Consider the following 20,790-nt stretch of genomic DNA (forward strand, 5'->3'; position numbering starts at 1 on the left):
GGAAAAATGGAAGATCAAAAGTCAATAGCACAAAACAAAATAAAAAGGCACAGTTCATGCCTATTCTTCGGTCCGAGTTTATCTTCGTGGAAGAATTTAAGGTTTTATTTCAGAGATGCTAGTACCACTTTCCACACCTTCAAAGTTTTCCCCAACGGTTACATTCGCTTGGTTGATATCCTCGCTGACCTTCTGCCTTTTAGAATCATGACCTTCTTCATCCGTTTCTGGAATCTCATGCTTATCATTATTTCCGTTCTCGTCGCTAGGTGGAATATCATCTTTAGATTCGTTATGTTTGATATCTGCGCTGTCACTCTTATTATTTTTACTGTTCTTTTCATCCACTTCACTTCCACTATCACTTTCGCTTTCACTTTCACTACTAGTACTGCTATCATCGCCGCTACCACTACCGCTTCCGTCATCGCTACCACTGTCACTCTCGCTTCCGCTCTCACTGCTCGATTCTCCACTACTACTAGTACCGCTCTCACTTTCTAAGTCATTGTCCTGTGCAGGCTTAGGTTTGGGCTGTACGTCAACATTTTGAGAAACTGTGACCGGTACTGAGGCTGCAGCCGCAGAGAATGCAGCCCTAGCATTTTGTCTCGGTTGGAAAAATCGAGATAAAGACGATGGGTCGAACGAACCTGGTGGTTTATCATGCAAGTAATTGGTGGGATGTGATGAAGCTGATGCGGATAATTGAGACGGAGGCCTATCTGGTACATGAGGCGTCTGGACTATTGGCTGGCGTATTGGTTTGGAATGTTGCGCCTTGGCTGCTAGAGCCGCCGCCGCTGTAGTTTCAGGATTCACTAATTGTTTTACCTCACCTTTTGTAACTTTTGCGGTTGCTGCGTTCACAGCTGCCGCTAAGATTAGATTCAAATGCTGAGGATTCTTGTCCATCAATGCTGTAAGCGGATTACCCGTAATCCCCTTGTTCTTTGCTGCTTGTGTTACTTGATTTATTGTCATAGCTAGAGCCTGTGTCAAAATTGCAGCGATAACCTGCTTAGACAAACCTTTCCGATCTCGTGTCAAGATGACAAGTTGTTCTTGCAAATATTTCATTGTCCTTTGATTATCGCTCGCCGTATTTTTCCTATTAGAGGCGGCCCTGTTTGCTGCAAGAGTTTGTGAGATGTTTTGTTTTCTCGCATTCACATTGGATTTTTGGGAAACGATGTCTTTTTTGCCCCTTTGTGGTACTTGCTGAAGTTTGTGTTGTTGCTGTTCGAGTTTTAATTGTGCGGCTTGTGCTTTCGCCACAGCTATCTCACTTTGTTTCTTTTTCTGTCGTTCCCTCTCTGCAATATATTCTTCATCAAGACCCCATAACCACCCTTTGCCTTCTTTAGAAACCTTCCTAAAAGATTTATTTAAAGATAAGTTATGTCTTACCGAACTTTGCCACCCATCAGGACAGTACTTATAATAGGGAAAGAGATCTCTTATTCCTGCATAGATTTCTGATAAGGACATCCCTTTGGCAGTCGAATACTTTCGTATGCAAGTAGTTAGCATAGCGGAGTAAGATACAGTGGGTTTCGTTCTATATTCCACTGGAATTTCCTCCAGTGTATATACTTTCTTTGGTATCTTCGGTGGCTTCTTCTCTTTTTTAACAGCCGGTTTGGTTTGCGCTTTCTTGGGCTTTGTTCCTGCTGTAATCTTTTTCTTGGGTTTGGCCTCGTTTTTCTTGGGATTTTTTATACTTATTTCAGATTCTGTTATATCAGCGTTTTCTGGACTTTTGCTATCATCGTTACGTTCTTGTTCTGGTAAAATAAATTGAAATGGAATTTGTCCAATTTGAATTTTTGTTTTGTTACGAAGTGGAACGGTGTTTCCTTTTTCAACAAAAATGTCATCCACAAAAGCACCATTTTTCCCTATTATGGACAACTCAAACCTTCCCGTCCCAAAATTGTAAAAAATCTGAGCATGTCTTCTCGATATAGATTTCGAAGGACCAAGATTAACGTCAACTTTATGGGAAAAGTCATTCTCAGACCTCCTTCCAATAATTGCATGTAATGTTTGCACATAAAAAGTAAAACTTTGAAAATCTAGTCTTGCATATGCAAAGATAGTCGGTTGTTCATTTGGAAGTGGTAAACTTTCGTTAATTGGTTCAGATGGTTTTCGTTCGGTAGTTTCAGCGTCTGTACTATTGTTTTCGGTAACGGTATTTTGAGGCGGTTGTCCTACTAATTCGTGCTGCTGAAACATTATTGGTGTTATCGAATTGTTCCTCATATGGAGTATGCTGTTTTTTTCGTCAACTAGTTCTGGCAGGGCACCAGCATCTTTGTTTGCTGATAATTTATGCACATCTGTGTATAACTCATCAGCAGTGCGTCCATTCTTTTGTATGCTTGTATCTTCAGAGGTGTTTATTTCCTCTGTTTTCATTGCTGCTGTATTATCTTGAGTTTTCTCCTTTTCGTCTTCTTGAGGGTTTACTGCCTCTATATCGATATTTTCTTTTGATGAAACTTCCCGGCTGTGATCATCGGGTAAATCAATGTTATTTACAGAATCCATAGTGTGAGATAACAATTCATTTGAATTGAATAGAGCTTCATCATTTTTCGCATCAAATTCCAGTAGTTTAGAAAAGTCAGCATTATCAAGATTATCTGGTAATTCTAGTTTCAGATTTCCGTTTCCGTCTGTAACAGGATTCTCTACCTCGTTCTCAATATCAGTTTTTGTGCTTTGAGGATGTTCTTCTTCTGTTACTATATCGGGACTTTTTGACTGTTTCGTTTCAATCGGTACCTCGTTTCTCGATGAATCTGTTATGCTTTCTTTAGTTCCTTCATCCTTTAATAGCGGAGAGTTTATCGTAAACTGTGTTTCGATGGCAGGAGATGAAGTGCCGAGATGATTGCTGCTTTCTATTATTGCCATTTCTCGATCCATCTTTATTCTTATATTTGTATAGGTATGAGAAGATTTCCCTTTTGATCAGCCGGCGTTAAATCAGGTAAAAACCAGTACCAGGTATATTATGGTAAGAGAAACAGGAGAAAATAAAATGCTTTCAAATACAAAATAAAATATTCGTGATGACCTTCTATAAGAAAAAAAAAGTGTGCTGATAGAAAAGTCCTACTTATCCAGCCCAGGGGGATAATAGCAAATATTAATAGACTTTAGACTGTCTCAAAGGATGACAAAGTTGGCCTAAGAGAAAGAGCTACTCCTTTGTTTACTTGGTGACGGAATATATTTCAAAGGTTCCTTTGTTTATTTTTTATTAACGCTTTTAATTTTTCTTGTCTTAGTCTCTGTAATTTCCAGTTAATCTTAACGTTCAGAATGATAGTATGGCGCTATCATGTTCGCGCTCTTGAACCTGAAAAATAAGAATAGTAGAACATGAGGGACAGATACAACGGCTAAGTTGATATCATGTTCGCTTTTGTATGAAACTACTTAGTATACAACCCATAAAACTTATTTCATATTACTGTCTTCTATCAATCTTCATATTTCTAGCTTTAATTCTTTCCTGGGAGTTTATCACCCAATCGAAAGCACCATTGAAGTCATCCTTGATATCACCTGTAGCCAAATCAAAGTTGTCATCATCTAAGCCGAGAAGCAACACAATCTGTGTCAATTTTAAGAATTTCTCTCTTAAATTATAGTTCAAGCCACATATATTACCGATGAAGAGGCTGAGCTCTCTATCTAGTTTTGTAACGCCAAGTTCATTGAATTCTAGAGACCATATCCTTTGTTCCAATGTTGCCACTATGTAGTTGACTATGATAGATAGCAACTCCACATATGCTTCGTTGTGGAGAATGTTTCTGTAAGGAGTAATCAATTGGTTCCATTTGCTATTGAAACTGTTAATCTGCGACAGATCTTCGAAATCTTCTATACTTGTGATGTAATTCCTTTGGTTCGCACCAGCGGAATAATCACGAGACACATTATTTTGGTTAGACATTGAGGAGTTTGATGAGGCGGAATTAACAAAAACCGTTCCCAATAAATTCCGGATTCTATTTTGTAAGATATTCTGAAACAAGTATTTAACGGCCCACTTGCTTAGCTTGTCTGTTTGTTCCAAGATTAATTTTTCTGAGTTTGTAATCAAAGTCTGTAACTGCACCGCATCGTTGTTGAATGGGAAATTGTCCCTCAGAATCCTCTGCGAATCTTCCTCTAATATTTCTATGGATAAGAGCCTGTGGACATATACTTTATTCAAATACAACGTGTTCAGGTAAATCAAGTAATGATGTAACGAAAGGATGGAATCTTCGTCCTCTGCAACCACGGCCTGTAAATTTGATTGAATATTTGTTAAAGCGCTAGCGGCTGCACCTCTAAAAGTAAACCTGCTCAACGGAGAAAACTTATTTGCTGGTGGAGAAACAGATCTTGATGTTGCGGATTGTTCTTCCCCTTTTGGGATGTATCTTTTCAATGATATATTCGGAGTTAGTTTCGATTGTAGCAACTTGAATTTGTTTTGCATGAACTTGACCAGAAATCGGTTCTGAAAAAATTTTACCAACTCGTTCAAAAAACTTGATAAGAGCTTAAACTGACCAGTATTAACCACCGATATTAGATTTTTCCGAACCAGTAATATCAAATCATCTAAAACAGACGTTACAGGGTATGAATTTTTATCATGGTCGTTGAAGGGGACGGTAGTTATAAGATCATTCAGTGAAGGTAATTCTTCCAATGAAATACTATTTTTGAATGATCTGTGTAGGTGGTTCAACACAAACGCCTGGAATTCATCAAATACTTTATCTTGTTCCAGTTTTAAGGCAAATTTACCGTCTGATATTGGTGGAGGTGGTTGCAATACATGCGGATGCAAATCGCTAAATTCATTCCATTTAACTGAATAGAATCTAGAATACATGGACCAGTTCTGCAATATTTGAGAAAATTCTATTATCAATACTGCTAAGTCATGAATGGATATGATTGAGTTTTTTTCCGTCTCTCCGTCTGTTTCGTTATCAGATTGATTACTGCCCATATTCCTATCTTCACTCTTTTGCGAATGTGCCCAATCATTGATATCATGTATGGTTCTGTCTATTTTCCTTGTTTCCATGAAAATGTCTAGAATCAAGCTAGCTTGAAGATCAGCTTCCTTTTCAACTTTTTCCATAACATGCACCATATGCTTTTTTCCATAACACGTGGCGATGACTTTTGAATGGTCGTTAATGATAGTGGATACAATTTTGAAAAGATGCAAGAGTACTTGAGAAAAGAATCCTTGGAATTTGGTGCTATTTTCCATAGAATTGGACATAATTTTCCTGCTTTCATCTGCAATAATATCACAGACGTATTTGGAATACAGATCTAAGCCAAGCACGTCCTGCCCGATCATAGGAAACATTTTGAACATTAAGGTTAACTCTTTAATATCCTGTGTTCTTGTTGCTTTCATGAATTGCTCCCGGAATAAGCCTGTCAGCTCTTTACACCAATTCTTTATTAGTATAGCTGGCTCTTCAGGAATTTCACTCGAGGGCACCACTTTCTTAGCAAACTCAGATACAATAAGGTTTTTATCTGGGAGGCTTCTAATTTCATTGATTGCTGTCGCAGCAACTAGGTAATCTTTTGTTTCTAAAGCTGAATGCGCCAGTGAAATATTATTCTTTAGCGTCCTGACGTCTTTCACAAACTGTAGCGTTTTGTTGACCAAAGCTCGCTCCTGATCAACCGTTTCAATATCATCATGTATAGCTTTTGCTCTTGCGTTTGAGCAAGATATGGTACCCACGGTTTCATGAAACTGGGTCAAAGTAGTTGTAAGGTTGGTTCTTTGTAGTTCTAGTTTCCGAGACTGCTTGTTGAGCGATGATTGTGACTGTTGCACAAACGTATTTAATTGTTTAGATTGTTTTGTGTAGTCGTTGGCTATCACTTCTGACAGCTTGTCTATCTGAGAAAGTGTCGATAATTTGTCTAATAATAAGGTGTACCTTGCTAGATTTTTTGACAATTGGCCCTCGATGATCGAGCTCTCCCATGACGCATTCGACTCTTGCCCTTTCATCAAAACTTCACCCTGTTTAGAGCGTGACAGTATAGGATCGTTGGTGTGTACTACTTTGCTGTCACAATGAATTTGGTTTGTTTTCTACGTTCTATCCCACACTTTTTCACTTCCTTCAATTCCTTTACAGGCGAAAATTCAGAAAAAAAAGTGACGTAGATGGGGTTCTAAAAGCTAAAGCGGCGAGTAAATAAGAGTGGAATGCAGCTTAATGTGCTTGCAAAAGTTGCTTATCTCCTTCATTATCTCTCAGTCGCTTGTACAGCCTATGGACGAAATTTACGTTCCCCTTGCAAGAACATAATGTGTCAATCAATATGGTTGAAGCCAGCTACATTGTGATGTATGGGTCTATTGAATTGTTTAGTTTAACTAGCATTAAATAAACAAAAAGCGCTGCTAATAGATCCTTGCCTTTATATAACAGAAATCAAAGCTCATTAAGAGCCAAAACCGCCTTAAAACATTTCAAGGGCTAGTTCTCAAACGTTGCGCTATGAATAGTACACCTCCTACGTCCCCCGTCACCAGGATTTCTGATGGTGCCTTTCCATCTATAAGAAACAATAGTAAGGATTTTGCTTATCACCAACCGCAAAAACATAAGAGTACTTTTGCATATTCGCATCTAGTGTCTCCCGTAGAGGAGCCAACATCTAAATTTAGTGAAGCATTTCAGACCAATTATTCTACTAAGGGACCCGTAGCTGTCTCGGAAGCGCACCTAAAGAACGATCTAGATGTGTTATTTTCGACCCCCCGGTTTTATTCTCCGGAGAATTTAGCTTTAATGTTCCGTCTTTCTAATACAGTTCCTTCCCTAGAATTTCTGGATGAGTTTTTGATGGGCATATTACTTGCACCACAAATGGATTTTTTGTCAAATCCAAGTTATTCTCTTCCGTCCAATAAACCTGTCGGGCAAGGGAGTTATTCGTACGTGTACTCTATATCATCAACTACTTCCTCAAGGTCTAACAATGATTCAGGTTTTGTTTTAAAGTTTGCTAAATCACGGCATAAAAGCAAAGTGATTTTACAGGAAGCTCTAACGTTGGCGTATCTTCAATACGTGAGCCCTTCAACTAACAAAAGCCATATTATTCCATTCTATGGCTTGACATACATAACCAAATCCCATTTTAGAAGGCTGAGGTCCAATGAATGCGTTCCTGGCCTTATTCTTCCGAAATGCGAAATGAGTCTATATCACTTCAACACATCAGTATCACATAAACTTTCGCTGATAGGGAAAAGAAAAATATGGTGGAAACTTCTGAAGCAAATGTTGGAGGCATTAAAGTCTTTGAAAGCAAATTGTATAATACATGGTGACATAAAAACAGCAAATATTCTAATAAAAGGAACGCCTATTCTTAATGAGGGTCATTGCGACGACTTCCAATTCTATCTTGCTGACTTTACCTCAGCATTCCATATCAATCAATCGCCTACCGATCTGAATACTACAGCAGAGTACTGTGCACCAGAACTAATTGATAATTCTTCCGACCATGTTCCTACATTTGAAACAGACTTGTATGCCGTGGGACTTTGTCTCTTGTCATTTATATCCCAGCATGAGCCCTACAACGAACTTCAGGCATTAGTGTCGCATGGATCCTCTCCAGGTATTGGCAGTTCATCTATACAGCAGTCGCAATGGTTAATAAATGTTCTTTTGAAAAAAGACCCTATAAATCTGAACGTGTTGAGAGGCGATTTGTTCCAGGACTGGAAGTCAGAAGTAACATTATTGTCCAAAATCCTCGTGGAGAGACTGTCTCTAGAAGAGCTGATAACTATACTCGAAAATGACTATATATGATCGTATACATGTCTATAAATCCGAAAAGCCTGTGCACGCATAGATCAAACTTCGCCGTTTATAATTGCATTTAAACGCCTCTCCTTTTCTTCGTCCATTTTCCTGGTATTTATCTCGTCATCTTTCTTAATTCTTAATTTACTACCTTCATCTGGGATTATAAACTGTGGGTGTTCCATATCACACTCATCTTTTCCTAAAGGACAAAATCCGGTCATATACCTTTGGCAGAAAACTTTTTTAATATGCCGTCTGGGGCAAGTATTCCCCAGAGGACAGAATCCCATTTCGTAATTTTCACATTTTGGTATCTTGCTAGCTGGATCTATGTGTAGATATTGACAATCCGGACTTTGTGTACAGTACCCATTTTTGCTGAAGAAGACACACTCTGGCATTTTTCGAAGATTATATTCATGTAAGTATTCACATTGGTCATTCTTTTTGCACAATCCCCGAAGCCAATGTCTACAAACAATTTTATTCTGAAATATTGGTAGTACATGCTTCTTTGGGCATAAGGGCCCCCTCGGACATGATTTGGGGCCTTCTCTAGAATTGTAGAATTCACATATAGGTCTATCAGGATCGAGTGAAAACGAGTACTCTTGCCTGAGGAAAGGCTCAAATTTAAAAGGATATTTCGCTGTGTCAGGGTGAATCAAGCTCATTATGAAGACTTGTTGATTTTAATTGTCTTTGGGATACCTGTCTAAAATACAGTGTAAAAAATCTTGAGGTTAAACTTCAAGAACGTAACTTTCTAAGGAGGACTGGAACAATAAGTGATAATGTGTTTTGCATAACTATTAAAAGTAGTATTTGACTAAGGTAATAGGACTTGTTTTCCTCATATCATAATCGACGGCGCGTAAATTGATGTTCAATCAAGCTTCCGAATGAGATAAGTTTGCCACCCATTTAGAATTTATATACATCTGGCGGCATTGGAAAAGCTAATTGTTTAGTAAAGAACGACTCTCTATTGTTGTAGTAAACTGCATTTTTACCACTGCTATAATATTAACGAATAAACCCAAAAAAAGCACAAATTAACGGCAAAATGGTAGAGGTGGAAGAAAAAAGTCAAGAAGTTGAGTATGTTGATCCATCGGTGAATAGGGTACCCAATTATGAGGTATCTGAAAAGGCATTTCTTTTGACACAATCAAAGCTTAGTACCGAACAACGTAAGGAAGCAGCAAAGTTCGTCCTGGCCAAGGTTAGGGAGGAAGAAATGGCCCCTTATTATAAATACCTTTGCGAGGAATACCTTGTTGAGAACGGCGAATCAGACCTGGACCACGATGAAAAGTCAGGCTCTTCTAACGAATGGTTCAAGTTTGACCAGCAGCTATACAATGATCTGTGCAAAAAGAATGAAAGTAAGATTAAAGAGTTGAATGAAAAGATCCAGAAATTGGAAGAAGACGATGAGGGCGAACTAGAGCAAGCCCAAGCCTGGATTAATTTGGGTGAATATTATGCACAAATTGGTGACAAAGATAATGCTGAAAAGACGTTAGGGAAATCACTATCGAAGGCTATCTCTACCGGGGCCAAAATTGATGTTATGCTAACAATTGCAAGGCTAGGGTTCTTTTATAATGATCAGCTTTATGTCAAGGAGAAGTTGGAAGCAGTCAATTCCATGATTGAAAAAGGTGGTGACTGGGAGAGAAGAAATAGATATAAAACATACTATGGTATCCATTGCTTGGCCGTAAGAAATTTTAAAGAAGCGGCAAAGCTTTTGGTCGATTCTTTAGCGACCTTCACTTCTGTTGAATTAACTTCTTACGAAAGCATTGCCACATATGCATCGGTAACCGGCTTATTTACTTTGGAAAGGACAGACCTAAAATCTAAAGTCATTGATTCTCCAGAATTGTTATCTTTAATCTCAACAACAGCTGCGTTACAATCTATCTCGTCGTTAACAATTTCCCTCTATGCGTCCGATTATGCCAGTTATTTTCCTTATCTTTTGGAAACATATGCGAATGTTTTGATTCCATGTAAATATTTGAATAAACATGCCGATTTCTTTGTTAGAGAAATGAGAAGAAAAGTTTACGCACAATTGTTGGATTCATATAAGACTTTGTCGTTGAAATCTATGGCAAGCGCATTTGGTGTTTCTGTTGCATTCTTGGATAACGACCTGGGTAAATTTATTCCAAATAAGCAACTGAATTGCGTCATTGATAGAGTTAATGGGATCGTAGAGACAAACAGGCCAGATAACAAGAATGCTCAATACCATCTATTAGTTAAGCAAGGTGATGGCCTATTAACAAAATTACAAAAATATGGTGCAGCGGTGAGATTGACAGGGTCCGATCGCGTTTGAAGAATTTAGTTTATTTAGCAAGGCACATAATTACATCAACATATATACATAGTTTGGATGCTCGAGTAATAATATTGAGAGGATGTGTGGAATGATTCAAGTCACAATATTGTAGACATCCTTTTTCCCCCGCAAAGATGGCGATCTTTTATAGTTTTCAAGCTTCAATGAAAAATTTTAATATTTAGTTAGAAATGTGCTCACTGCCCTTTTCATGCTGGAAAAAAGTGTTCGTAAAAAAAAATACTGGGATCCAGCCGACGATATAGAATCAATAAAACTGAAATCGGTAATTCTACATAATGATTCCAAGCTTCTTCGTTCGTTCTATATGTTTTTACTTAAATATTTTGAACCGTTAACGGATTTGACCAAGAAAAAAATTTTAGATTCTTCTTCTAAAAAGACCGTTGAAGTGAGTCGACTCTACCAGCCGAAATTATATATTAGAGGGATCTGTAAAGACAAGAATGGCTGCAAAACTATAGTATTATTAACTGTTTAATAGGGTTATATATATCACAAGTTTTATTGCAGATCTTGCAATCTTAAGGCCTCCTTAGCTTAGTGGTAGAGCGTTGCACTTGTAATGCAAAGGTCGTTAGTTCAATTCTGACAGGTGGCATTATTTTTTGGTGCTCAAAATTCATATATTACATCCTTTTATGGCAAAGAATTTAGCAGAGTATTTTATTTAAGTTTAAAATTCTTTTATGAGTATGCTGCTTTTATTCACAATGAAGTATTATCCTCCTTTTCTGTAGTGGTTGAAGGGAAATCATATATAACGAAACACAATTAAATCCTTTTGAGTTCACATTATCCCGCCCTCTTAAAATATCTTCGAGTAAAAACTAAAACTGTGGAAAGTCTAAAAATATCAACCAGGCTATTTAGCATCCGTTGACAGGCCTTAATCAAATTAATCTATGTCTTTAATAAGGCCAGTATAATAATGGATAATTTTGAAAGTGCTGAAGAAAATTTAACTATAGGAAACAAACGAGTGTACGAACTACGAAAAAGGAACTTCCAGAGAAATTTGGTAAATAATTTGAGCTTTCTCGGGTATGTTTTAATATCATTGGAATATATTAAGTATGATCGTACCATCTGGACGCTTATAGCAAGAGCAATAGTGCAATCTCTCATAAGCTCCCCTTTTCCGAGTGATGCTAAGTTACGTAGGCTAGCCACCGTTGGTGCAGAGAATAATACCACGGCTGTTGCAACACTTCCAGGAGGTAGATCTATCAGGTTTCCTGGAATGTTTAGGACAGAAGCGCTTTATAATCCCTCTAATGAAGCTGAACAACAAGACCATGGTGATGCCGCTATTGTTTCTATGAAAAAGCAAATCCGGAAGTTCTTGTTCCATGGCTGCTTATCGTTGAATATGCTCTTCATAATTTTAACTATATTATTCCCAATCGATTTTCTAGAACCATTGAGCGGTAACGAGCCAGTAGATGATGGCCCTAAAAATACTCCCTCACCTTTTTCCAATTCAGATGGTCTACTTTTGGGTGAGAGAAGAGGAGGGCTTTTCCTACAGATGATCGGAGAACGATTGCCGAAGAGCAATTTTTCAGGGAATTTTGGGCTGGTAATGTTTGAATTTAGCATACTTATTGTACAGTTCACATTATTCTCACTGACGTGTGTTGTATTGGCAGATTTGGATTTTGAAGAGCCAGAAAGACTGGACCCTTTAAAAAGTGATGGCTACGATGGTTCTGTAATAGTTGCACGAATACCGTTAAATAAAACTTTGGATGCCATTTTAGATGATAGCAATATTGATGATAATAATGAGAATTCTAGCAATTCTGTTTAAATAGTATACATACACAGATGCGGCTAGATAAATAGCATGCCTATAAAGGGGTAATACAAATTGCTGTTACCGGTACTATTTTATAGAGAGTTACATTTACATATATCATTCTATTACATTTTCTTATCTATGACGATTAGGTGCTCGTATCTTTATTGTAGCATTTGTCAATTCTACTAACAATGGACGAAAAGCTTATATTGAGATAGAGATCCTGAGTTAAGTATTTTAATAATTTTCTCAAGCTGTGTTTTTTTAAATAATATGCAAAGTAGGATTATTGAGTAATTGGACAGTTTTTCAAGTACTCAGCTTTATTTTTCAAAATTCTAACGGACTTGAAAAATATTTCTTCTGGTGTCATGGCACCAGCGCTTTCTACGTTGAAGATAAAGTGGTTTCTAACTCTCCCTAATTTGACTTTATCAGCAAACTCTTCGTATCTTAAAACTTCTCTGGAAACTGTATCCTTTCTAGCATCTTTAACATAAGCTTCATCTGAACTCTCATCAATGCCAATGACACCTGGTGGGAAGCATTTTTGGAACCTTTTAGCACTTTCACCTTTGATTTGCTGTAGGATATTGATTTGAGGTAATAATCTATAAGAAGCGGTGGAAACTGGTGAAAATTTAGCATGATCACCACCAATACCTAAAATGCAATGTGCCTTCAACGAAATTTCTTGACCAGGCCTTAGTTTGGCTAATAAGATATCAGGATCAGCTGGAACAACTGGACAATTAGCAAAGGTAGTAGATTGTCTACCCTGGGGTTCAAACTTCAAATCACGAGCATAGACATGGGCATTATTATATAGTTCCTTGGGATCTGTAGATCCCTTTGGTGCATCTGGATTCCTTGTGCATTTCACGTTCAAACTCAAAACGATAGTATTTTCATCCGTAAACTTTTCATCGTCCGGCAAATTACTATCAACCCATGTGAGCATATCTGGATCAACTTTCAATGGAACCAAACCTATTCTATGAGCTAAAACCTCATCTTGGATGACAGATGTGTTGTTAAAAAAATAAACGTATTCAGCAGCCACAGATGGAACTTCAGAAATCATTATACGACGAAAGGCATTTGCAATTGATGTGTCAATGTTTATCAAATCGAAATTTGCTTCTCTTGCATCTAATGACGAAATATTAACTTCGAAGCCCTCTCTAAATTTCTCCACATCCCACTCATTTTCTGCATCCTTCGAAAAACCAGGAAAATCCGTGGAGGTTGTATTCGTTACACGGTTGTATTCAATACCCACAATATTTGACATACCTGCTTTTGCCTACTTTCTTTCATACACTTGGTACCTGTTATTTTTACGTAGTATGAGTGAAATTTTTCTTCTAAACTCATCGCAATATTTTTTTCACAAAATTTTTATGAATAAAAATCATTCTAAACGGAATACATAATATTTCAATATAAGTCTTGGTGTATTTGTTTGTAGCAGAGGACACATTACAAGCATGGGGCGATGCAACAGTTCGTCCTCAAGGTTATAGAACCAAAAATAAGCATGCCTCTCGATTAATTTTCACACTTATGCATCAAGATCACATTTGTTTGTCTCCAATTTGATGGCCACCCATACACCACATACAATGTTCAGAGAATAAACACAAATCAATGTACCTTTAGTTGGCTAAATCACAGATCATGATGAACTGTACAGTTGCAACAGACTTTCCAAGAATTATTAATAACCTTGAATCATAGTCAACAATAATTTAGGGATCATGTTTTCACGAAGCGATCGGGAAGTTGACGACTTGACTGGTAATATGAGCCATTTGGGTTTTCATGATCTGAATATCCCTAAACCTACTTCTCCAAAGGTGCAATATATGCCTGCTAGAAAGAGCGAAAATGGAAGACTACCTCCTGAACCTTCAAGACCATATAAGCCGTGTGATTCGAATGACCAAAATACCTCCAAGACGCGCATTTCTTTGAATCACTCACCGAAGAAACTACCCAAGGACTTTCATGAACGTGCTTCCCAAAACAAGACCCAGAGAGTCGTTAACGTATGCCAACTTTACTTCCTCGACTATTACTGTGACATGTTTGATTACGTGATCAGTAGAAGACAACGTACGAAGCAGGTGCTGAGATATCTCGAGCAGGAGAGAAGTGTCAAAAATGTTTCTAATAAGGTTTTGAATGAAGAATGGGGTTTGTATTTGCAAAGAGAACACGAAGTACTAAGAAAAAGGAGGTTGAAACCTAAACACAAAGATTTCCAGATATTGACACAAGTCGGACAAGGTGGGTATGGACAAGTTTATCTCGCAAAGAAGAAGGATAGCGATGAAATTTGTGCTTTAAAAATATTGAACAAGAAACTTTTATTCAAACTGAACGAGACGAATCACGTCCTTACTGAAAGAGATATACTAACAACAACTAGGTCAGACTGGCTTGTGAAGCTGCTTTATGCATTTCAAGATTCAGAGAGCCTATATTTAGCAATGGAATTTGTACCTGGCGGTGATTTTCGTACGTTGTTAATCAATACAAGGATATTGAAGAGCGGTCACGCTAGGTTCTATATTAGCGAAATGTTTTGTGCCGTGAACTCATTGCATGAGCTTGGTTACACTCACCGAGATCTAAAACCAGAGAATTTCTTGGTCGATGCTAAAGGGCATATTAAGCTGACGGATTTTGGCCTAGCAGCAGGAACCGTATCAAATGAAAGAATTGAAAGCATGAAGATGCGCTTAGAAGAAGTAAAGAATTTAGAATTTCCTGCTTTCACAGAAAGGTCTATTGAGGATAGAAGGAAAATATACCACAAGATGAAGAAGACAGAAATTAATTACGCTAACTCCATGGTTGGTTCGCCTGATTATATGGCGTTAGAAGTTCTTGAAGGCAAGAAATACGATTTTACAGTGGATTATTGGTCATTAGGTTGTATGCTTTTCGAAAGTTTGGTTGGATATACACCTTTTAGTGGTTCTTCTATAAATGAAACTTACGAAAATTTAAGATATTGGAAAAAAACTTTAAGAAGGCCCCGTACTGAGGATGGGAGGGCAGCGTTCTCGGACAGAACCTGGGATTTAATCATAAGGCTGATAGCTGACCCCATTAACAGAGTACGATCTTTCGAACAGGTTTGCAAAATGCCCTATTTCGCCGAAATCAACTTTGAAACCTTGAGAACAAATTCGCCGCCATTCATTCCCCAATTAGATGATGAAACAGATGCAGGCTATTTCGATGATTTTACAAATGAAGAAGACATGGCGAAATATGCGGACGTCTTCAAAAGACAGAATAAACTGTCTGCAATGGTTGATGATTCTGCAGTAGATTCTAAACTTGTTGGGTTTACTTTTAGACATAGAGATGGCAAACAAGGTTCGAGCGGGATACTCTACAATGGTTCAGAACATTCTGACCCCTTTTCAACTTTTTATTAAAACTATGCCCTTATGATTTAATTTATAAAACATTATAATGCATTGACAAGAGCAGAAGTGCACTTACATTACAGAAAATAACGAAAACGAGGCAACGCATAATTTTTTGAACCTTGCAATATATTTTTTGGGATGAGATATTTTTAGAAAGTTTCATGCTATTAAAGTAGTAATATGATTTATATATTTATAAATAAAATGTAGAATAGGAAAAAAAATACGGGTCATTCTATAGGATAAACTAAAAACCTTCATTTTCTTCATCATCCATGTCTAGTTTCTTTCTACCACCCCTATTTCTTAAAGCTGCCATCTCATTAGTGGCAACTTGCTTTCTAACCTTCTTTGTCATCCTCGCTATTTCTTCTTCCGCGTCGACTGCATCTTCTTCTGCATATTGCATTACCAATCTACGACCCAGTAAATGGACACCGTGAAGTTGATCCATAGCATTTTCTGCTTCCTTTGGTAATAAAAATTCTACAAACGCAAAACCTCTTGCGGACTTATCGAACTTCTTTGGAACTCTAACGGACTTTAATTGACCAAAAGAATTGAATAATTCGAAAACGTCCTTTCTAGTAGCTTCAAATGGTAGATTCTTAACAATAATTTTACCACTTTTCTTATTGGATTTAGCCTTTTTGTTACCGTTTTGAGAGGCTTGTCTATGAGATAACTTCAATTGAATTTTATGACCATCAATTACAGTGCCATCCATTGCGGCTATTACGGCATTAGCCTGTTCTTTAGTCCTGAATTCTACAAACCCGAACCCCATGGACAAAGTCTTGCCTTGATGTTTTGGATCAGGTTTCGTCTTCACCTGGGCAACAACAAATCCAGTGAACGCTTTGAACCTATCGGTAAGGTTTTGGTTCGTGGTGGAAAAGTTGAGATTCTTGATAAAGACTGACACAGTTGGACCATCAATAACATCTTCATCATGTATAGCTGATGACTCCTCATCTATATCCTTGTTTGTTTCCATTAAATCATTCGACGAAGGTTTTATCTCTACCGGTTTCTCTTCTTCCCTTGCAGAAGTGTTATTTATCAAATCATCGGCCTCAGCCGGCTTAGTGAAACAATCCTTAGGTCCCTTTTCCAAATATATTATACCGTCCTTAAATCTCTTATATGATAGTTTAGTGAAAGCTGCCCTTGCAGAGGTTGCGTCCCTGAATTGAACTATAGCGATTGTACCAGCTGATGGCATGAGCAACCTTTCCAATTTACCATATGGCAAAAACATTTCGCCAAGTTCTTCTCTAGTTGTCCCAAAGGGGAAATTTTTCACTAATATCACTTTATCGTCTCTTTGATTTGTAGATTTCAACTGTGAAAACTTGGTCAAATCAACACCTTTAGATTCAAAATATTTTCTAACGTCACCAATAACGTGGGCTTCAGCTAAAGCCTGTTTAACAGCTGAACTTGAGCTTTCAGCATCGATCAATTGAGATTTTTCTAAACCCAATTTGGCTGCCACACTATCCAAAACAGCATCTTGGTTCATATATAAGGAGTTCCAAGAAAATGTTTGTCTGGATGCGGCTGCCTTTCTTTTCAAATCCTTTTGCTTTTTCAATGGCATATTCTTTAAATCAAATTCGTCTAATCTATGATTCTTTTTTTCTTCACCAGGAAGAATATGTAATAGTCTTCCTTGAAAAATTTGTTTATCCAATTCAACATAGGCGTTCACTGCACTCTTAGGTTCTTTGAATAGAACGTATGCGAATCCCTTGGATTGACCAGTCCTGGTATCCAAAGCCACATGAACTTCTTCTAACTCTCCGAACGGACTAAACAGTTTCTTGAAATCTTCTTCTTTGGAAGTGTACAAAATATTACGTAAGAATAGACGCCCAGTTTGATTGATTTTTTCAATGGCCCGTTCTTCGTCGGTCTTTTGTTGAACTATAGGCTCTGGTTGTTCCTCTTCCTTGGCATCGAGACTTTCATTTTGTTCAGTACTGTATGATAATGACTTTTCTCTTTCTTCCGCTTCACTTTCTTTGATTCTTACACGACGTTGTTTGAACCAATCCAAGTCAGAAACCTTTTCATCTTGGGCAAGATTTCTCCTGCTCTCATTTTCTGCCTCGTCATTATTAGTATCATCATTAACTAGACCTGTATCGGCATCTGTCAAATTGCTCAAACTTATCATCTTTTCTTCCTCTTCGGCCTCTCCTTGATCTTCATCCCTGTTGGAATTGAGAGCCGAATACTCGTCGTCACTTTCATTGTCAATGATCAAATTTGGTGCCTCCTCTTTACTGTTCTCTCCCTTCAAAGCTAATGCATGGGCCAGTAGGGAGTTCCCCTGCACGCTGGGCTCCTCTTCTCCCCCTTTTTGTTCTTTGTCCTCTATGCTTTTGTCAATACCCACCTTTTCCCATGATGTGACTTGTGAGCTTGGCTTCATAGTCTCCATGAACTCTTGCAATTGCTTGTTCTTACGAATCTCGTCGTCAATGTTGCGGTGCTTATTTTCATCCAATTTCATTTTCTTTCGATTTTCCTCCTGCAGCAACCTTTCCTCCTTTTCTCTAAACCTTTTCAAGGCTTCTCTTCTCTTTTCCTTCATGGGCTGCGGAACTCTTGGATCTGCAAAACTTTTGGCCATAGAAACCTCTATCTTGGATGTGTTGACAAAACTGCCATTGAAGTACTCAACAGCATCAAAAGCATCCTCCTCATTACGGTATCCAATAAATCCAAACCTTCTACTCTCCCCATTCCTATCTCTAAGAATTTTAACATCGGTTATGAGGTCTGGACCGCTGCCGTTAACTGCTTGATGGGAATGTTTCTGACGCAACCTCTTTGTAAAATGCTCCTTGAGATTGTCATCTGTCAAGTAGACGGGTAAACCCTTAACAATAATACGAGACATATCGGTTTTAATACCTTATTTTTGAGGCTCAAATATGTCTTAGTCCAGTTGCAGTTTCTGCATACAAACCACCGATGAGATGAGATGAGATGAGCTCTAAATTTCTATAAAATTTTTTTCATTTCTTTTATTGAATTCACGTCGCTCCGCACGTAAATCCCCTTTGCGGAAAAACTTTCTCAATAGGGAAAGTCCCTCCTATTGTCCCTTTCGTCTCGAGGATTTTTCACTTTTAGTATATAAGCAAAAAATAAAAAACATGAGAGGTGGTGTGGTTTATTTGCAGACATTGCGGAGCCTTAAAGTAATGTAGACAAGAGGGAGAGTGAGGTAGTGCAAGATGAGTTCAAATACAACACCAGAAAAAGTCACCGCAGAGCACGTTCTGTGGTATATTCCCAATAAGATCGGATATGTACGTGTTATCACCGCCGCCCTTTCTTTTTTCGTCATGAAGAATCATCCAACGGCCTTTACATGGCTGTACACTACGTCGTGTCTGCTGGATGCACTAGATGGGACCATGGCCAGAAAGTACAACCAAGTGTCCAGTCTGGGTGCCGTTTTGGACATGGTTACCGACAGATCCAGCACCGCTGGGTTGATGTGTTTCCTTTGTGTGCAGTATCCTCAATGGTGCGTTTTCTTCCAATTGATGTTGGGCTTGGATATTACTAGTCACTACATGCATATGTATGCCAGTTTAAGTGCTGGAAAGACTTCTCATAAAAGCGTGGGCGAGGGTGAGTCCAGATTATTACATCTGTACTACACTAGAAGAGACGTATTGTTCACTATTTGTGCCTTCAATGAACTATTTTATGCTGGGTTGTACCTGCAGTTGTTCTCCAATTCTGCGACCTTTGGTAAATGGACTACCATCATAAGTTTCCCTGGTTACGTATTCAAGCAGACTGCAAACGTTGTCCAACTAAAAAGGGCAGCTTTGATTCTAGCAGACAACGATGCCAAGAATGCCAATGAGAAAAACAAGGCTAACTGATAGGGAGAGTTTCTTTCTTTCTTTTCTCGTGTTAATTACGCTAATCTTTTATTTATGTGTAGTTTTTATTTATGTGAAATGGAACGTTTATCGATTTAACTTTAAAAGCAGCCTACTCTACCGTCTTGCTTATACTTGGTACAAATGCTCGAATAAACGAAAACCTTCATATTGTTGATACTTTTCTCAACGCGGTTTTTTCCCGTTTTTTTCGAGCAGTTCCCGAGGGCATATTTAACATGAGCCAAGAAGAGAAAACGTTTGTTGGACAGATCAAAGAATGAGGAAGTTCTGTCCTCTATCTCTGGGTTCTAATCTCGGAAGAAATTCGAATACAAAGGGAAATAGTGCCTGCAAGAAAAAATGGATGTTTTATTGTCGCTTCCTCAGCCGGAATTATTCAAAACCATGGTGATTCCGTCCTTGGCAAATCGCAATATAATCAAATCGGAGGCAATTCTCTCCAACTTACACTCGATATTTTACGTCGCTATATTTTACCATATTTGGTTTCTTTTCGGCAAGTGGATCTTATTCCCACCTTTGGTTAAATGGAAACTGGACTATGACCAAAAGCATGGCGTCAAGAAAGATGAGAAGGTAACTCCAGAACGTCAAGCTCAACATTACAAAAAAAAGTACACTTCTTTAATCAATCAAAGTTCAGTTCACTTGATATCCCTTTTGCAAAGCATAGTAGTCTTGTACTACTCACTGAAGTTCTTACTCGATCCAAAAGCCTCGGCCGAGCCCTACCAAACCTCGCATTCTCGAGTATTCACGGAAAATCGAGACACTCAAGTCATCTGTATTTTTGCCATTGGTTATTTCGTTTGGGATATTTATATTTCCACCATGTACTCTACTTTCCCCTTTGTTGTGCACGGAATCATCTCCACCGTTGTGTTTTGCATCGGATTGAAACCGTACATCCAATATTATGCCCCAGTGTTCTTGATGTTCGAACTGTCTAATCCTTCCTTAAACTTTAGATGGTTCGGAATCAAATTTCTTCCTCATAAAAGCAAACTCTGCTCCCTACTGCTGCTGTTGAACAATTTGATGCTCATGGTCATCTTCTTTGCGGCCAGAATTGCCTGGGGGTGGTTTCAGATTGGAAAATTGTGCTACGACTTTTACCAGGTTCGCAATGAACCTGGTTTCTTAGTCTTCGACACCATTGTTATCCTTGCAGGCAATTTTGTCCTAGACGTCTTGAATGTCATCTGGTTTTCCACTATGGTGTCTGTGGCCGCAAAGGTCTTAAAGAAAGGGGAATCTGTAGACAAAGTCACTGAGAATGAACAATGATCCATGCCGGCACACTTTAACATGTGCATATATGTGT

At 38.2% G+C, this 20,790-nt stretch overlaps 11 protein-coding genes and 1 non-coding gene across 12 annotated transcripts; 7 read left to right on the forward strand and 5 right to left on the reverse strand.

Annotated features, from left to right (window-relative positions):
- Window positions 1-96: 96 nt before the first annotated feature.
- FHL1 (Fhl1p) lies at window positions 97-2,937 on the reverse strand (the record flags this gene model as incomplete). The annotated part of the gene is made up of 1 exon (XM_033913958.1): window positions 97-2,937. The coding sequence occupies one exon, from the start codon at window positions 2,935-2,937 to the stop codon at window positions 97-99; it is 2,841 nt and encodes a 946-aa protein (XP_033769849.1).
- A 547-nt stretch (window positions 2,938-3,484) lies between these two features.
- Window positions 3,485-6,070, reverse strand: COG4 (Golgi transport complex subunit COG4; the record flags this gene model as incomplete). The annotated part of the gene is made up of 1 exon (XM_033913959.1): window positions 3,485-6,070. One exon carries the CDS (start codon window positions 6,068-6,070, stop codon window positions 3,485-3,487), a length of 2,586 nt encoding a protein of 861 aa, XP_033769850.1.
- A 496-nt stretch (window positions 6,071-6,566) lies between these two features.
- ISR1 (putative protein kinase ISR1) lies at window positions 6,567-7,898 on the forward strand (the record flags this gene model as incomplete). Its single annotated transcript, XM_033913960.1, has 1 exon — window positions 6,567-7,898. One exon carries the CDS (start codon window positions 6,567-6,569, stop codon window positions 7,896-7,898), a length of 1,332 nt encoding a protein of 443 aa, XP_033769851.1.
- A 44-nt stretch (window positions 7,899-7,942) lies between these two features.
- On the reverse strand, window positions 7,943-8,569 carry YTH1 (cleavage polyadenylation factor RNA-binding subunit YTH1; the record flags this gene model as incomplete). The annotated part of the gene is made up of 1 exon (XM_033913961.1): window positions 7,943-8,569. One exon carries the CDS (start codon window positions 8,567-8,569, stop codon window positions 7,943-7,945), a length of 627 nt encoding a protein of 208 aa, XP_033769852.1.
- A 392-nt stretch (window positions 8,570-8,961) lies between these two features.
- On the forward strand, window positions 8,962-10,251 carry RPN7 (proteasome regulatory particle lid subunit RPN7; the record flags this gene model as incomplete). Its single annotated transcript, XM_033913962.1, has 1 exon — window positions 8,962-10,251. One exon carries the CDS (start codon window positions 8,962-8,964, stop codon window positions 10,249-10,251), a length of 1,290 nt encoding a protein of 429 aa, XP_033769853.1.
- A 553-nt stretch (window positions 10,252-10,804) lies between these two features.
- SPAR_Ptrna10T lies at window positions 10,805-10,876 on the forward strand. The gene has a single exon. It is a non-coding gene; the product is annotated as a tRNA-Thr (tRNA).
- Window positions 10,877-11,206: 330 nt separating this feature from the next.
- On the forward strand, window positions 11,207-12,088 carry GLD1 (Gld1p; the record flags this gene model as incomplete). The annotated part of the gene is made up of 1 exon (XM_033913963.1): window positions 11,207-12,088. One exon carries the CDS (start codon window positions 11,207-11,209, stop codon window positions 12,086-12,088), a length of 882 nt encoding a protein of 293 aa, XP_033769854.1.
- A 277-nt stretch (window positions 12,089-12,365) lies between these two features.
- RPC40 (DNA-directed RNA polymerase core subunit RPC40) lies at window positions 12,366-13,373 on the reverse strand (the record flags this gene model as incomplete). The annotated part of the gene is made up of 1 exon (XM_033913964.1): window positions 12,366-13,373. The coding sequence occupies one exon, from the start codon at window positions 13,371-13,373 to the stop codon at window positions 12,366-12,368; it is 1,008 nt and encodes a 335-aa protein (XP_033769855.1).
- A 466-nt stretch (window positions 13,374-13,839) lies between these two features.
- Window positions 13,840-15,534, forward strand: DBF20 (serine/threonine-protein kinase DBF20; the record flags this gene model as incomplete). The annotated part of the gene is made up of 1 exon (XM_033913965.1): window positions 13,840-15,534. The coding sequence occupies one exon, from the start codon at window positions 13,840-13,842 to the stop codon at window positions 15,532-15,534; it is 1,695 nt and encodes a 564-aa protein (XP_033769856.1).
- A 241-nt stretch (window positions 15,535-15,775) lies between these two features.
- MRD1 (RNA-binding ribosome biosynthesis protein MRD1) lies at window positions 15,776-18,439 on the reverse strand (the record flags this gene model as incomplete). The annotated part of the gene is made up of 1 exon (XM_033913966.1): window positions 15,776-18,439. The coding sequence occupies one exon, from the start codon at window positions 18,437-18,439 to the stop codon at window positions 15,776-15,778; it is 2,664 nt and encodes an 887-aa protein (XP_033769857.1).
- Window positions 18,440-18,779: 340 nt separating this feature from the next.
- Window positions 18,780-19,442, forward strand: PIS1 (CDP-diacylglycerol--inositol 3-phosphatidyltransferase; the record flags this gene model as incomplete). Its single annotated transcript, XM_033913967.1, has 1 exon — window positions 18,780-19,442. The coding sequence occupies one exon, from the start codon at window positions 18,780-18,782 to the stop codon at window positions 19,440-19,442; it is 663 nt and encodes a 220-aa protein (XP_033769858.1).
- A 363-nt stretch (window positions 19,443-19,805) lies between these two features.
- Window positions 19,806-20,753, forward strand: ALE2 (Ale2p; the record flags this gene model as incomplete). The annotated part of the gene is made up of 1 exon (XM_033913968.1): window positions 19,806-20,753. The coding sequence occupies one exon, from the start codon at window positions 19,806-19,808 to the stop codon at window positions 20,751-20,753; it is 948 nt and encodes a 315-aa protein (XP_033769859.1).
- Between the last annotated feature and the right edge of the window lie 37 nt (window positions 20,754-20,790).

This window comes from Saccharomyces paradoxus, chromosome XVI (assembly GCF_002079055.1).
Source record: "Saccharomyces paradoxus chromosome XVI, complete sequence".
Classification (NCBI taxonomy): domain Eukaryota; kingdom Fungi; phylum Ascomycota; class Saccharomycetes; order Saccharomycetales; family Saccharomycetaceae; genus Saccharomyces; species Saccharomyces paradoxus.